General features: G+C 42.3%; 2 protein-coding genes across 4 annotated transcripts; both read right to left on the bottom strand.

Moving 5' to 3' along the window:
* Positions 1-414: 414 nt before the first annotated feature.
* LOC117956254 (homeobox protein Hox-A4) lies at positions 415-16,036 on the bottom strand. Of its 3 annotated transcripts, none has more exons than XM_034891227.1 (3): positions 15,542-16,036; positions 3,948-4,082; positions 415-1,628 (listed from the first exon to the last, which is right to left on the bottom strand). In XM_034891227.1, exons 1-3 carry the CDS (start codon positions 15,741-15,743, stop codon positions 1,300-1,302), a joined length of 666 nt encoding a protein of 221 aa, XP_034747118.1. In that variant the 5' UTR covers positions 15,744-16,036; the 3' UTR covers positions 415-1,299. The 3 variants fall into 3 exon arrangements, with proteins under 3 accessions (XP_034747118.1, XP_034747119.1, XP_034747117.1); XM_034891228.1 differs by lacking the exon at positions 15,542-16,036 and adding an exon at positions 9,494-9,902 and having other exon boundaries at positions 417-1,628; XM_034891226.1 differs by lacking the exons at positions 3,948-4,082; positions 15,542-16,036 and adding an exon at positions 2,155-3,843 and having other exon boundaries at positions 424-1,628.
* Positions 10,157-12,643, bottom strand: hoxa5a (homeobox A5a). The gene is made up of 2 exons (XM_034891224.1): positions 11,857-12,643; positions 10,157-11,263 (listed from the first exon to the last, which is right to left on the bottom strand). The coding sequence occupies exons 1-2, from the start codon at positions 12,449-12,451 to the stop codon at positions 11,013-11,015; spliced, it is 846 nt and encodes a 281-aa protein (XP_034747115.1). The 5' UTR covers positions 12,452-12,643; the 3' UTR covers positions 10,157-11,012.
* Positions 16,037-16,442: the final 406 nt, after the last annotated feature.

Below are 16,442 nucleotides of genomic sequence, written 5' to 3'. Positions count from 1 at the left end.
AGATATACTTCATAATGAACAGGTTGCACATATTAACTACCTGAAAAGGTTGGAACGGTTTCCCTCTCTGTAAATCTCACCTTAAGAAATACTGCACAACTTTGCGCACTGATTAACAAGGTAATAAGTAAAAATCTCTGCAAATAACCTGAAATATAGCAAATAGATTTTGATTGTATTCAGATGAAGTGTAAAAGACAAGTATTATGACAGTGTGGCTTAGTATATTATCCAATGCTCGGAGACGCATCACAATTTTACGCACGCATCTCCAAACACTGGATAGCTCATTTAAATGCTTTAAATAGAATTCAATAATTTTAAAACGTCCACGTAATGTAAGGAAAACAAACAGCATGACAATAAAATGTCCCGAGGTTGAAAATGCAAGCCCCTAAATTAGGAATCTATTTTTTAAGAAAGCATAGTTAATACGCGCTTGCTTCAGAAAATCAAATCAGGATTTGCGATGACAAAATATCCAAAGCCAAGTCAACCTATTTAAGTGAAGCACATATTTATTTCACAAAGACAGTTTGAGCCTACACTAGCCTACATCACAAAGGTCAATACTGAGACAAAACACATACAAATATTCACAGTTTAGAACACAGCACAACATGGGACGGACTAGCACAAATAAGCCTAGACCTTACAACACTAACAAACAGAATTCTACTTGACGTAATGCTTTCCTTATTGTGCCTTCATTATGAATTGCCTATGTACATTAAATGTAAAAGTCACCTGGACTACATTCAACAGTAAACCAACCCACTCAAACACACAAACTACACTGTTACTCTGACGGATGCCTTACCTCTAAAACAGCCGTTTGATTTTCTAACAGGCATCTAGAGTCTCACTAAATATCCTTTTCAAGTATATTAGAGCTTTTCATGATCAATAAAAAAATAAAAAAAAATACTCAAAGACCATAAAAGAATGAGTTCAAGCTTACTTTTACCTCATTCAATTTAAACTGTAATGATATATTTTGATCCAAGTCCTGCCTTTGCATGTATGTTATCCTTCTTTCATAATAATAAACAAATATATAAACACTTCAGTTGCCACCGTGGCAAATAAAGGTGAATTTCAAGCTTATATGAAGAGGGCGAGAACGACCGGAGAGGGAAAAGGGTACAAAGGACGTGACAGGGGCCCAATGGCAGAGGCAAGGTGAAAGAGAGAACACCATGTGTGTAAAATACTGAGTATCGGTCCATCAAATTCCACTTGTGATATTTGCCATCTCAGTCTGGATTGGGGTTTTGTGGGATGGAGTTTATTCAGGCACTATAGACCTGCGGTGCAAGGCGTGGGGACAAGCTGCTGGCCTGTTTTGATCTGCTGTTGCTGGGCCCCCGAGGCTGAGGACGACGCCGAGCTGGAGGAGCGAATCTTGGTGTTGGGAAGCTTGTGCTCCTTCTTCCACTTCATCCTCCGGTTCTGAAACCAGATCTTGACCTGGCGCTCGGACAAACACATGGTGTGCGCAATCTCGACCCGTCTGCGCCGGGTCAGGTACCGGTTGAAGTGGAACTCCTTCTCCAACTCTAGAGCCTGCTGGCGGGTGTAGGCAGTACGGGACCTCTTGGGCATTCCTCCAGTGTAATTGGGATTGACTGGAGGGGAAAAAAGCCATACACAGGCAAGCAAGCAGGTGTTACAGGCAGGCTGATAGCGTGTATCCCAAATCCATAGTTTCTCCAATGGACACATTACAAGGTTGAAAACGATATAACATTACTGGGTTTAGTGGGAAATCACAGCCGCTCTGTTTGTTTTACTCTCTGCCTTGTTTCAGTATACGGACATGACCTTAATGTAGAGATGCCGAATGTACAAGCACTCACATCCAGGGACATATCAAGCATGGATATGATTAACAAAACAGCGGGGCTGAATATTACAGTTTGGCTCGGCTCCAGTGGTGGAGGTAGTTTGGGTTAAAAACCAACAAAGGCACATGGCCCCGACAGACAAACACAGGCAATAAAATTTACGAGGGTCCTTAATTACCGACCCTGCTGCTCAATAGTCGTAAATTGCTGTTGTAAGGGCTGCTACTAGTGCTGCCTCAATAGGCTTGCGTATGTTCCAGTGGTTGTTTCACAGTGGTTCTGCTATTTAACCGGGAAGATAACTCACCGTTGTTAACGTGGACCTTTTTCATCCAAGGATAAACCACCGGCTCCTTCCCCTTCGCTACGCCGGGATATACCTCACTGGCGAGGCTGCAGTCTTTGCTGGCATTTGCCCCTGCGCCACCGTCTGGGGCCGCGTTGAGGCGAGGACCGTGGCTCTGTGGAACCGGTTGCGGCTGTGCGTGATGCCCCTCGCCGAAATCATCGAGTCCGGTGGCGGGAACGTTACCGTAATCGTAGCCCGATTCAGTATAGTTTGACCTCGGATAGGATGCCTCGTCGTGATGGGGGAAGCCCGTATCTTTTGGCCGCTCGTAGTAATCACCAGGGTTGGGGATGTATCCGCTCTGCTGATATTCGTCGCATGGAGGAAAAGAAGGCTCGATATAGTTGGAGTTTATCAAGTAGGAACTCATGGTCATTAATTTGTGAAGTGCAACAATACTAATTTTTATCGCGCTGTCGTTTTTCTGATCTCCACAAAACCCTCCTACTCCCTGTCAAATGTACAAAGTTGCCTGGTCACGTGTGAAGCGCCACCAATCACAGCGTGTCCTGTGGGCATCATGTAAACAGGAACCAATGGAAAGCATGGCATTGGTACCACCAACACTGCTCGGACTGGCTTACGTTGATATTTTCTTTATTAAATCACAGTATATAAAGCAAAACCAATCAACTAACTTGTTTCCTGCATGGGGCCAAACTTATGTGGGTGAGGCTCTACTACATGTGAAAAAAATCATCTACATAACAGAAACTCGATATGAAATTCATGCCCTGACAAAATAAAGGTTATCACAAACAAAGGAATATTTGTAATAGTGACGTCAATATCATTTTTTGGAGTTAAAAAAATATGATGAAACCTACTAAAGAGATGAACATGGAAATAAAAAACTGCCAACACAACAGTAGAAACTGTAATGTTTCACAGCCAACAGTACAATGGTTGGTAAAGGAAACAGTGCACTGACGAGACGCTGCTCTGCAGACGGACAAGCCTGCATAAAAGTACATGACTTGTGCATCAGTGAAATCTGATAAATACTCGCTTATGACACAAACAACAGAAAACACCCATCTCTCACATTGCACCTGCGTATGCACAATGCCACTTGTTCTTCATTTCATGAGTGAAATTATGAAAACGGTTGTTTTCTGCAATTTGCCTGGACATAGAAATCATTTTGAGCTATTTTTGCTCTCTGTTTGAACCACATCAAACCTGATCTGGCTCTGATCGCACGGCCATCACGTATTGTCAGTTCTCCTATGTTAACTGCCATTGAAAATAACATCCAAACACTGGACAAACACTTGCAGGACACGTACCTTTCATTATAACCATGCCAAACCAAAGCGTAGGACTTAAATTAGCATAGACAATTTACAGTAAGAAATGCCAGAATTGCCCTGTAAAGCATGCAATATCACATCCAATACATTTTACCAAATCTGATTACATCTGATTACGGAAATACGCATTAAAGAAATCCACAAATAATTTTCCACCATTTCAATGCAAATATGCAATATCTTAATATGCCTCTCCTGCGCTTCCCTCATTGTAAACAACTAAGGCAATACCATTGTTATGTGTTGTAACTAAAATATGTTTTGAAGAAAGGGGGTACTAAAAGTGTAAAGGAGCAAATATTCCAATGTGCAATAAAACATAACAATATTAACATTACTTAATGTCATTAGGTAATACTCCTATATATTTCAACATTTGATAAAAACAATAAAAATAAACCTGCATCATTCAAAGGAAGAAAATATAAGGTCTCTGACCGTTCTCCTCGTCATCAGCCATCTCGTCCAGGTCCTGTTTCCTCCCCATGTCCGACGCCACACTGTATATGTGTCCTATGAAGATGCAGCAGCTCTTCACAAAGCTGATCCACACTGTCCAAGTCAACAAGGCCTCTGCATGAAGAAACAAGAGGCCAAACTTTGGAAATATTGAAAGGTTTCTTTTCTCTCCTTTTTCTGCCCACCACCTCCCCCCTATTCTATTCGCTCCTCTAAACAGAGATAACTTCTGCCTGACCCCAAAGTGACACCGTTTCCATTTTGTTTCTGATTAATCTTGCCCATTGACAGTCTTTGTTAAACAACAAGGCGTGCCCTTTTTCCAAAGAGGCGACATTTTCATATCGGTTAGACGCAGTGACCTCGGGTTCACCCCGGACTTGGACTTCAGTTTTGCAGGGTCTGTTCAGCTCTAGGGAGTTGGGGGAGCACTTAGCGTGGCTCAACACCTAGGAAGGTTCCCAAAGGATTTTTAAAAAATGTGCAAAAGACTTCAACCGATCTGGGAAATAACACGTTAAACTGTGTGTTAGAATATGTGGAACATGGGATCTTGCATCTGTAGAAATCTGCTGCAGATGGGCTCATATATTTAATATTGAATGGATTCCTTTTTTTAAGTGCAGATGCCCACTCAACCTCTAGTTTTTGGATGCAGCTGACTTGAAGCAGGTGAATTATTTTTGTCCCACAGCAACCAGAGGCAGGCCTCAGTTGTTTCCTCTAAACAAATGCCTTTTTTCATGTTGGCACACTGTTGCTGTGAGGCAAACCTGCTACTATATTGTGTATCTTACAGGCTTTCTCGCACCTAACTCGTTGTAAATGGCAGCTGATGTACTTTCCGCCATAGATGCACTGTATCCGTATGGCCAAGAGACCACCTGAGAGGCAATATGTCAACATAATGTCAGCGGTAAGACGACTTCACATCGTATCTAAATTTACAGTCTGCTGTCATTTTATTATAGGCCCTGTGTAAATATGGGCCAGTTCATCTTGGCTATTGTCCCCTTACTCTGTTTTACAGGTGATTCTACTTGTTGCTATGACTATTTTTTATTTCGCCTGTGAACAACTTGACTAATACATATATTATTATGTTAGAAGACTCATCAAGTGCATTTTAGTTTACAGGCCTATTAATATCTCGATATCTAGTCCAGACCTGCAAGGTACAGCTGTATGTGTGAATGCAATAAAGCATCTGGATATCTCTCCAACAATACAGCATCCTCCAATTGGCCATTTTAGTAAAAGGAAGCATTTGGAAACAATTTTAAACATGCTTACATTATCTAACTAATTTTCCACTAAATTTAAAGACCAATGTTGCTCTTAATGTGAACAAAACCCTCTTTTTGTTAGAGATTGTGTTTGAGCTCATAATAATCTAACAGCCAGATCACGGTGTCCCCTTTCAGTGAATATACTGAGAGGTGAAGGTCTATTCAACCAATATACATCATGCTGACAGTTTACTGTAAATTTAGATTATCAGAGAAGTGGTGTGACGATAGTGACAGATTGCAGATGGCTCTCACGAGGTCTCCGCTCCATACGGAGCTCTCACGGCGGGATAAAAAATCCTCTCTGCGTTCAAGACGTGCCAAGGATTCGGGCCAGAAAACACCTTTCATACCTTTATGGAAACATTTTGATATAGGTAAGCGCTGGTAATAAAATATGCATCTTTTCAACATGGTGTCACTTTTGATTGTCCTTTCCATCACTTTAGACCTACAATGAGGACTGAGCTTTTACAAAGGGCGATGGCTTTCATCTACAGCTGCCAGCTTTTGATTAGACCACTACCATAGTGGCCTTCAAGGCTTCAACGATGCTTAAAAGAGGCGAACAAAAGCAGCTACATCCTTCAGAAAGTGCACAGACTACTTCCTTATTTCTTAAAAGTAAAGAGGCTGTATTAAAAGTTCCATCCCAGAATTTTCCACACAAGAACCACACAACTACTGTTTCCAAAACACAAAAGCCAAAGCGTCTGACTGTAGATGACGTTTTATATTATTAAATGTATAACTTTTAAATTGGAATGTAGACTATAATCAGACTGCCATAAAACATATGAAATTATGCTTTTTGTCTAAAATTATAAATAGGCCTGTGTTAAGTCATAACATTTAACGCTTTGATTTTGGTGAACGCGCTTGTTCATCGACGAGCTTTTACTTTGAAATTTAATAAAGTTGTAAATGAAGAAATATATCGCCTTCTGTGAATTTTATTCAACATTTTTCAGACATTTCAGCACTTGACAACGTGCAAAAACATCAGTTGTGCCACGCAACGTGTGTTATCCGTCTCCAATAGTCTGAATATGGACTTTTACAAACTGAACATGATATTGAACGTTCCTAAAATAAAGTGTTTCTTCATTTTGTGTGAAGATGACAATTGGAAGTTCATGAAATCGAAAGTGACAATATAGTCAGATTTTGTTGGTCATTTGTGTCAAGGGGATTTTTATTATTTAGGTTTCAATTGGAGAAAAAAATCAACTATTTTTGAACAAAACGTTGTTCGATCCTGTGCGTTAGGTTGCCGGATGCGGATGAGGAGTTCTGCAAGCCGGCGGAGAGCTAGTTTTTTGGCTTTTAAGCATAAAATCAAATTCAATAATTTTTCTTTCGGTTTAGATTAAGAGTTTGTTATCAGTCATACATTTTCACTTTTATTTGCATCTTGGATTCACACCTATATGTTAGCTTGCTTTAAAAGAACCAGCTTTGTTTTCCAAAGAAGTTAAATAGGCCCATTACATTTTTTTTTTAAACATACCCCAGTAATCTGTATATTGCTACCAAAAATTATTTTTTCACGATTCAGAGAAACATCTGTGCCATTTCTGTTTTCTTAAAAGGTTTCTATTCAGCGAATCAGGAAGAGAGGGCCTAAATGTTTTTTAAGGGGTCCGGGGGCTCAAATCGGGGGCTGTGGGCCTTCCCATTACCCTGTGACCGGGTCGAGAGTATCAATCCTCAAAATGCAAATTTTGCCCTCGTCCCTAAACATATCAAATGCAATTTATTCAAAGGAAATTCACCAATCAACCGCCCTAATAAAACGCCAGCCACTCAATCTTGTTGCTGGGGACGGGTGGGGGGTCCCCTCCCCCGGTCCCAAACGCGAGGTCACCGCGCTTTCAGGGTTCACCTGGAGTGCACCGCGCAACGTATGTAATTCAAAGCTATTCTGTCTTTTGTGTGGAGAGTCAAGATCGCTATTATAAGGCTGGCATCAAGCTCTGAGTGAACAGATGACGGAGACTGGTTCAGCGCGTAAACTTTTGACCCCAATTTTTCCTCCTCTTCTGCAGCTATCTCGCTCTCATCTGTCCCAGCCCAGTGAGATATCTGCCCCCCTCGAAACGAAAAATTGATTTGAACAATGTGCATCTCTTGCCATCACGATGATCACTTCCCCAAATTTCATAATTAGAGAAGATGCCAGCACAAGAACTAAAATGCAATTGTAGCATTATGATGTTTCCAACGAGGGAGTGAAAAAATAAATCCAACAGGCTCCCACTCAAGACTAATAGGGCCGTAAAATATGCAAATCATTCATTAACGCTGTAGAGCAACCAAAGCAGCCAAAAGTCTTTGTTAGAGGTAACACTTAAAGTTGGACACCCCCTCTATCTCTTCACATAGTCTGTTCCTCCAGTGCAGGATGTTACCACAGGCTCTGTGTCCCTCCGTAAATTCATTTATGCGCATTATTGCTTATGGACAACGCCAAGCAAACGTGTCATTAACGTGACGGCGTTTGTGCACGCGGCATGCCGTGGATGTGTGAGTGGTTTGCCTCTCTCCACACAGCAGTGTGACAGTGAACTTGGCCTAAAGCGAGCTCTGCTGGTGGCTCTGAGAGGATGCAGATTTATCTTGGTGCTGTGGCTGACCTCCAGATGAACCTGCGGCGCCCCCCCCCCCTCTCTCTCTCTCTGTTTCTCTCTCTCTCTCTCTGCCTGGCAGTGTGCCGCACATGGGGCTCTGTCAAAATGTCTCCTTTTTAAATATTAGCGTGGTTTTTAATTTCCAAATAGCCGCACTATCAGTGTGTCCTCCTGTCCTATTTCCAGTGTCTTAAACAGGAATGAGTGTACAAACGCCGTAATTTTACTTAGATGGGGATTCTTTGCATATAAATGAGCAAAGTGTGTCATGGATAAACCGAGGGATATTGGCATTATTCAGGTAACTTCACAATCAGTGCTGCTCCAAAACTCTTAAAAATCAATTTGTGTAGAATTCCACTTGGTCTGGCAGGGATTTAGTTAAAAAATATGACCAGACTTTAAATTCCAAACCAGCCTTAAAAAAATGGATTTAGGAAGTTTTGGAAAGTTCAACGGTGAATTGGAATAATAAACTGGAATGACTGAACGGATCCCAGATATCATGGTGTATGCCTCTACACTCAAAATAAAACTTGGTATTCAAGTTATGAGGGCTGGCGGACAATGTAACCTTTGCAAATCTGCCCAGATAACAACTTAAATAAATAAATAAATAAATAAATAAAAAAGAAGCTGAATGGTTATTTACAAGTTTGTTTGCTGACCAAAACTCATGAGACTCAAATTAGTGATATTTGAAGAAATAAAATATGTGTCATTTTGTGGTTTTAATATTTGGCGCATCAAGTCATACACGCTTTAGATTAAAAAACATAAGAAGAAAAAGGCATATTATGAAAATAAATCTAAACGATGTATTTCTTTCAGTCCATTTGTGGGACTCAGTGTCTGCTGCTGGCTGGTTCGACTCGGCACTGATCGGACAGGAGGTCACCAACAAAGCGAGAGTGACTTTTTAAGAGGTCATCTGAACTTTTCAACCCCAAGCACAAAACGAGGTGGCTGACACAAAACGGAATTCCTTTTCACGTGTCTCCCTGCTGTTGTTTGTTCCCATATTGTGTTTACTTGACACTGTTTACAGCCCGTCCTAAAGCCGTTCACGGTGCTAACACGTGGAACGTGGAGATCACCAAAAGAACAACTGCAACTTTTTTTTTTTTCCAGGGATGGACCTACAACTTCCAAAAGTCATCAGCACATATAGAATCCAATCAAACGGAGATATATGTGCATGTGTAGGCCTGCATTAGCGCTTAACTTTATCAAGGATATCTCCAAACATCCCTTGGAAACTTTCTGGTTCACGGTCTGTGAATCCTCCAATGCAATAAAACGACCACAACTAGAAGTTTGTGGGGGTGGAAATGGACACAGAGATAATTATCCAACATGTAAAAACGGATTATGAGTTACACCACAGATGGAGGGAAACAAGTTACACGGGGAAGGAAGCAATTAAATAGCCATGAGCAGGACCCAACCCTGCGCAACATCTGCCGAGAGCAGCATTCAGCACGGCACAACTGACAAATTAGCGTAATGGACTAATAGGGACAGATAAAGGGAGCGAATACAATAATAAGGCTGTTTAACACAGGCTGGCTGTTCTCCGGCTACCGGATAGTCTGCAGAAACTTACCCAGAGACGCGGTCCTAATCCTGGAGAGCGTCCGGTCCATACTGAGGCAGACTGAGCAATAGAGACAGTCTGCACCGGTCAAGCAACACTTACACCCTGCAAAGAGAGAGTCAGTCGAAGCCTTGCCGTCAGTGCGATTATATGTTATGTGCAATATACTGTCAACTCCCCAAAACCATAAAACTTACTTTAATGGCTACCACGTGACCGTTTATGGCCAGTGAGCCTATCTGGCCGCGCTCCGGATGATTTTTACGATCTAATTCATAGACAAAACCCCCCATTCATTTAGCACCCAAATGTCAGAGAGCCAGAATCGGCCCTAATAAAGTTTACAGCTTGAAAAGTCGAGCTGGTTCTCCGGGAATAGCCCAGAAGTCTGTGCGCAAGGGGACGCCCGGCCACAGGAGCCGGCGAGTGGCCAAGGACCCCCAAAGCGCCCCCTCTCTCTCCCCCTTCCCCAATCCACAGCAAGGTGAGTAAAACATGAAGTTTTAATTCAAGGGGGACCTGTTGAATTCAAAGATTTAACTTGAGGAAACTTTGACATTTTTGAGAGCTCATACAGGTGACTTAATGATTTTGGACCAAACAGCAAACTCGGACTCGTAAAGGTAAACGAATGTTAAATATACAAAAAAAAAACGAACACTCAATGTAATGTTGCCGTTCCAGTAGAAAGTTTATTATAATGGCCATCATAGTCAGCATTATTGTTATTATAGTATATTCTTGACTTCCAGTCTTTCAAAAACATTTACAAAAAGCTAATCACGGTGGAGTTATACACATGGAATTCACTGTGGGGACCCTCCACATAAAAACAGCTAGAGCAAACAAAAACATGAGTTTTTACTAAAGACGTTGCGCCCTTGTAAAGAACGCAAACAGCAGCAGAAGAAGAAAAAAAGATGCAAGGCACAACTACTGTACATAGAAGACTGAATCGGCGCCTCTGTCCACACAACGCACACAATAACCACACAAGGCTTACGTCTCTGTTGGCTCTACTTTAGGAAGCAAGTTGGTACAATACATCAAACAAATAAATACATACAGTACATACAAAGAAAAAAGGCTAAACACAAAGGCAGCTCAACCTCACCCCTATTGTTCTGAGTGCAGCACACAACTTTACTGGATTTTCTTTTGTTGCGGTAGTTAGGTAGCATTTCAAGCTTTGACGTTTTTATTTTATTTTTTTCGTCTGAACAAGAAATAATTTAAACAAACATTCATTTTGTTTCTTTTTTTTTTTTTGCTAAATCTAGACAGAACTGTACATAATGTATATTTTACTCACATAAGCATAACCACGGTGGAAATATAAAGGAAATATGAAGGGATATAATGGGACGGTAGTTCGAGATCCAGTGGACCTATGGGGTGTCCCCTGTCCCGCATACAGACCGTTCACAAGTCTCTCGCGCCTTTCTCAAATAGTAGAAGGAGAAGTTGATAGAACAATCTCTGTTTTATTTTTTTAGAGTGCTTGCTATCAGGGGTAGAGCAGTGCATATTAAGGCCTGTAGCCTCCCCCGCCTGCAGCCGCCATGTTCATGCTCTTCAGCTTGTTGTCTTTCTTCCACTTCATCCTGCGGTTCTGAAACCAGATTTTGATCTGTCTCTCTGAGAGGCAGAGGGCATGGGCAATCTCGATCCTCCGCCTGCGGGTCAGGTACCGGTTGAAGTGGAACTCCTTCTCTAACTCCAGGGTCTGGTACCGGGTGTATGCAGTCCTGGCTCTCTTCCCCTCTGGTCCTGACAAATCTTGTAGAGAAGGAGAAGGGGGACACACATATAAGATGCCAGAGACTAGATGTCAACATTTAAAGTGCTGTAACTTTTTTTTTGGCATTTCTTTTCACCAGGTTCTAGGTAGAGATGACTTAAAAGTTGGCATGAATAAGTTTTAAATGAGGCTTCACAGATCCCAAAATTATTAAAAACAACCAGTAGCAAAGTAAGACACACACATTTTCAACTCTATCTTGCGAACAGGAATTAACACAGTAAACTGTTGCAAAATGTGGGCTATTTGACTTTAAAAACAAACAAATGTAGGCAATATCCCACATTAATCTACATTTTAACTAACTTAAACCTAATGTATTATATTATCAAATCATCTGCGGTTTATGTTGACAGCAGTGAAAAGCAGTAGCATAGTACACCAAACAGGTGAGAGGCGCTTTTGGCCCCTTAGAAAATAAATGTATTCTGTACTAAAATCGTCCAATTCCGGCCGGTATAGCTTAGGTAAAACGTCTTAATATATAAACATAATACAACTTTCACCAAACAATAGCACAACACCAGGTCAATAAAATCAATACAAGATCACTAAAAAAAAAACAATTTACCGTGATTTATATGTAGTTTTCGCATCCACGGATATATCTGAGGCTGTGTTGAGTCGGTGACATTTTGAGGAGTTGTTGGTGCGCTTCCCGCAGGCTTCTCTTCCTCAAGAGGGGAAGCTTTGGACACACAGTCCCGGCTGAGCAGCAGCGTGCCTCCGTTCGAGCTCGAGCACGGGGTCGAGCACGGGTTCGTTATAGAGTTTTTCAGGGCACGATGTTGAGATTGAGTCTCGGTGACCGGGGACGAGGTGGCGACCGAGGAGCACGGTAGTGGGTCAGGTGGTGGCGATAGAGACGATGTCCTGGTGCTGCTGGCGGACTGGCTGTACCTGACCGGCTCTACCGAGGGTGTCGTCGCCGCTGAGTGACTCGGGGAGTAGCCCTGGGTCTGCTCGCTGCTCACAAAGTGTCCGGTACCGGTCCGCCCGACTGTTAGGTCCATCCCGTTGTAGCCATAGCCATACCTGCTGGAGTGCATGGCTGTTGAGTCTCTGTATTGGTCGTTTGCCGTATTATGGTCTCCATAATTATGTAACTGGAAGTCCGCGCCATTGGGATAGCGACCGCAGAATGAGTTCACAAAATAGGAGCTCATTTGTTGACAATTCCACCGTTTGCTCGTTGTAGGTATTGTTGTTGTTTTTATTATTTTAGAGGTAAAATAGCATAGACCCGTGTGCTTGATTTGTGGCTCTTATGGTTTAGCGCGTCCTATAGCACCCTTGCACAATTTATGATGAATTATGGAAATGAGTGGGACATGGACTTGATTCTCTCTTACGTAGGCACCCAAATATGGGGTACGGCGGAGTATCACGTGCTTTTGTTGACCAGTCGTAAATCCTGCTTGGTGACCTCCAGAGGTAAACTCGTGCACGCAGGAAATACTGGGTGGGATGTGAGGGGTGCGCGCCTCCATGCGCTCGCGGCTAGGGCAAACTCAGAGCCACGGCTTGGGTGTTTTGAATTGTCGTGGTGCGCCATCCTCTGGCTCAACTGTTGCACTGCCTTTCTGCGGCGCTTGCTGAGGCGTGGGCTCCACATGGGGTCATTCGGAGGTTAACGACCATTGCGGCAAAAACCAAAGGGCTCCTAAACAATACAACAATTGACATGCTGTTGTGCATGTTATAGGCGATAAGTGGAAATAGTGTGCAGATTTAATAGAATGAAAGCCTTTTTTTCTTGTAATCAAAAAACAACCAAAAAGCTACTACGTGGAAAACAGTCTAATAAAAACATAAAAGCCAAACACCACATAGCCAAATAATAACAGACTGCCATGCAAGGCCTGTCCTTTATGACACAGTGAAGAATTAACAACGTATAGCTATATAAGAACACACGTAAAACCACGTTACTGTCAATTTTAGGTTGGGTAAAATGGAAGTATTCCACACAATATGCTCTCAGATGATATTATAAGAAGCGTTTTGCATGCAACCCAACTTTATTATACTGTCGTTTAAAGGCAAAGCATCGTTTATATTGACTTTTTAACAGTCAACATCTTATTAAATTGCATTTTTACTATTGTCTGTTTGTGAAAGATTAACACAATATCGAGAAAAACATAAAACTGTTTTTATAAGCAGCTACTCGTTGTGGAGGTTTGTGCAGTCGGTTTACGATTTTAAAAAACAATAGACGAAATTTGAAATTGAAAAAATGAAAATTCCGCGTGATTAATGGATGGTGCTTTTGAAATATTTAATGTAAAAAAGCCACAATATTCAGATAATTCACATGTTTAATGTTTGCATTGTGCTATGAGCTATTTGTATTTAACAAAAGGCTACTGTCATATTAATTCCTGGTCCTTTAAATATAATATAATATAGACTCTCTACGTCGATCGATTGCAACGCAGTACAGAAAAAGTAAAGATGATTATTATCAAAACATTTAATCATAAAACCTTTTTTGGAACATTGGCTGTGCGTTAGAATACGCATTCGCAATCTCTCTTATTGTAACCTTGCCAATACGCTTAGTAAAAAGTGGAAGTCGACGAGCTACTATTTTTCCGTGTTAATTCTGAGCAGCAGACTAAAAACAGGAGACCCGCACTGAGCACAAAGCCTAAACATATTCGTGACGCCTCGATCGGCGCCCTCCGTTTGGTTTTCTCCTTGTGGAATTTTTATGGCACCCCAGTCTCTCCAAAGCAGCGTCTTGTCGTCTGCTTTTCCCCACATATCACTTCCATACAGCAGCTCCTTCACCCAGCACAAGCCCAATCATGTGTTACTGACAAAAACAGTGAGATATAGATTATTTATTCTGTTCCAGGTATGTGCGCCCTGTGCGGTAACAGAACCCCAGAAGGCACAATGTGAGTAAGGGTGAACACCGGGCTCCACATCCAGTGGGCCCACACTGAGAGAATACCTACGGCGTGTGTGTTGGCTAAACAGTCATGCTCCAACAGCTGATTTATGGCTGGCCAATGGCAACAAAGTTCCCACGAAAATGATGTCCCCGAGTTGAGCCGGGGACACACCCAGGAACAAAATAAGAACCAAGGAGATGAAAGAAGTGAGTGCGCTCTGGTGTCAGACATGTCGGGCTGGGAGCGAGGGGGCCACTGCTGCAGAAAAACAAGAGGGCAGTGCACTCTGCAGGCTCCCTCACACACCAGCACTCGTGTGTGTGCATACAAATAAAATCCCATACGTTTAGAATGTACATAGTTAAATTCATTTTTGCATGAATATCATTACGCACGACTGTGTCATGATTAAAACATTTTTCAATTCAACAGTTTTTTCCCAACAATGCGATAATGTGAAACTTGTATGTTTTGCAAAAAGAAAAGAGAAACTTGACAGCAGGTATGGGATGTGGAAATTAGCAAATTGAATGCATTCACTCTTGCACGTTTGTATCTTGCAAAAACCAGCCATACTTTGCATTTTATCGAGTAATAGCTTACCGCACAAAAGAAATCACAGCAGAGCTCTGCTGTATCCATATTAAGGAAAACCGTGAACAACATCGATGTGCAAACACAAAGTGCCAATAATGTTTTGGAACGGAAACATTTTACTTTTCTAACACCCATAGACAGGGACCTTCTTCTGTATCAATTAAAGGTCATCGGAACTGTAAAATAATCCTGTTGTGGTTATTAAAAACAATCCTAGGCTATTTAACAAGTAGGCTTGTACAGTGAGCCAGGGCCTGCATGCACACGTATGAATAACAAGCATCAAGCGTGGGCACATGGATAGAAATAAAGGTTAAAGTGTCTGTCCAGCCTGCACCGCAGGACATTTGCAGCAGACACAGACAGAGCTGCAACCCCGATGCCCCCCAGTGTATCCACAGGAGGGCGTCAAAGTGCACATCTTCTGGCCACCATCCACCCAATGAATGTTGCAGCCGAAATCCATCCCCATTCAAATCCAACAACAAACAACGCTCTTGACAGCATGCAAAACCCATCAAGAAGATCAAAGCAACACTAGTGTTAGTTTTATCACGTAGGATCTGCCATGCAAATCACAATACAAACAAACTGAAACAAATGAAACCAGTTCTTTCGGATGATTTAAACCCTTGGACATTTAAACCGAACCAATGAGGCGCAATACGTACACAAATAGTGGTTATTATTTGCTTAAGTGGTTTGTCAATGCAAATTGATAACATAGCAAACCGTGACAGGTTTCAGTTGTCTTACCTTGTGAAGGTTTCTGCTTGTCAACAGGAAAGGTGAGGGGAGGGAGTTGGCAGGTGCACACGGGCAGCGACGACGAGAAGAGCCAAGTCCCCGGACGGAAAGTGGGGCTCCCAGGGGTCAGTGACGCACCGGGGCACCTTCCACGCATGTTGCCCAAACGCGTGAAGAGAACGAGAGGAGAGCACACAAACGATCCAGTCATGTCGCGAGGCAACCCCCAGCGCGGAGCCGAGAGAATACTCCAAACTCCCCAAAAAGGTGTAAAACCGTGGAAGGTCGCGGTGAAAACAGCTGCGTGGAAGCCCGAGACCGTTAAATGAAAGGCTGCTCTATTCTGCTATTGGAAATTATATATAAAAAAGTTCATGTTCACGGCTGCCTGCCACGTGACAAGCCGCGGCCAATAGGAGGACGAACCGCGTCGTAAAGTTGTATTGCCATGTTGTAAATTTTCATAAACAACAACGGATTTATGACCCAGCGCTGGAGGGAGAGATGGGGGAAGAGGGGAGGGTGTGAAAGGGGTGGGTGGGGGGGGTAGACAGAGAAGGAAGGGGGCAGGTCACCGTCAGGCGCCATCTTACCGAAGATAGAGGGAATGCAGAGTTCAACTGTAATGTCCTTTATCTGCAGCCTGTCCCGTCTCGCTTTCTTATAGTTCACACATTCCCAAACTTAAGTGTTTAACACTGATGATGGACTGCACCATGTTTCATTACATGCGACCCAATCTTGGCCACATTAAAACAGCACTCAATGATGGCTTGGAGCAACATATTATCACTCAATCGGCGCGTTCTAATGACGGTCGTTATGACTGTTGTTGTGGTTACACCATATTAAATTAAAAAAATATTGAAGGCAAATATTACATGCAAACACACAGACAGGTAAAGGCTAT

Source organism: Etheostoma cragini, chromosome 14 (assembly GCF_013103735.1).
Source record: "Etheostoma cragini isolate CJK2018 chromosome 14, CSU_Ecrag_1.0, whole genome shotgun sequence".
Classification (NCBI taxonomy): Eukaryota; Metazoa; Chordata; class Actinopteri; order Perciformes; family Percidae; genus Etheostoma; species Etheostoma cragini.
The sequence above is the reverse complement of the archived record's forward strand: the minus strand, read 5'-3'. Positions and strand labels throughout refer to the sequence as shown.

What these genes read in the sequence shown, in the direction of transcription:
- LOC117956254 (XM_034891226.1), bottom strand. Translation starts at nt 2,572, where the DNA reads ATGACCATGAGTTCCTACTTGATAAACTCCAACTATATCGAGCCTTCT. An exon ending in AAAGGTCCACGTTAACAACG is followed by an intron (nt 1,629 to 2,154) that starts GTGAGTTATCTT and finishes TTTCCCCTCCAG; the next exon opens with TCAATCCCAATTACACTGGA.
- hoxa5a (XM_034891224.1), bottom strand. Translation starts at nt 12,451, where the DNA reads ATGAGCTCCTATTTTGTGAACTCATTCTGCGGTCGCTATCCCAATGGC. An exon ending in AAAACTACATATAAATCACG is followed by an intron (nt 11,264 to 11,856) that starts GTAAATTGTTTT and finishes CTTCTCTACAAG; the next exon opens with ATTTGTCAGGACCAGAGGGG.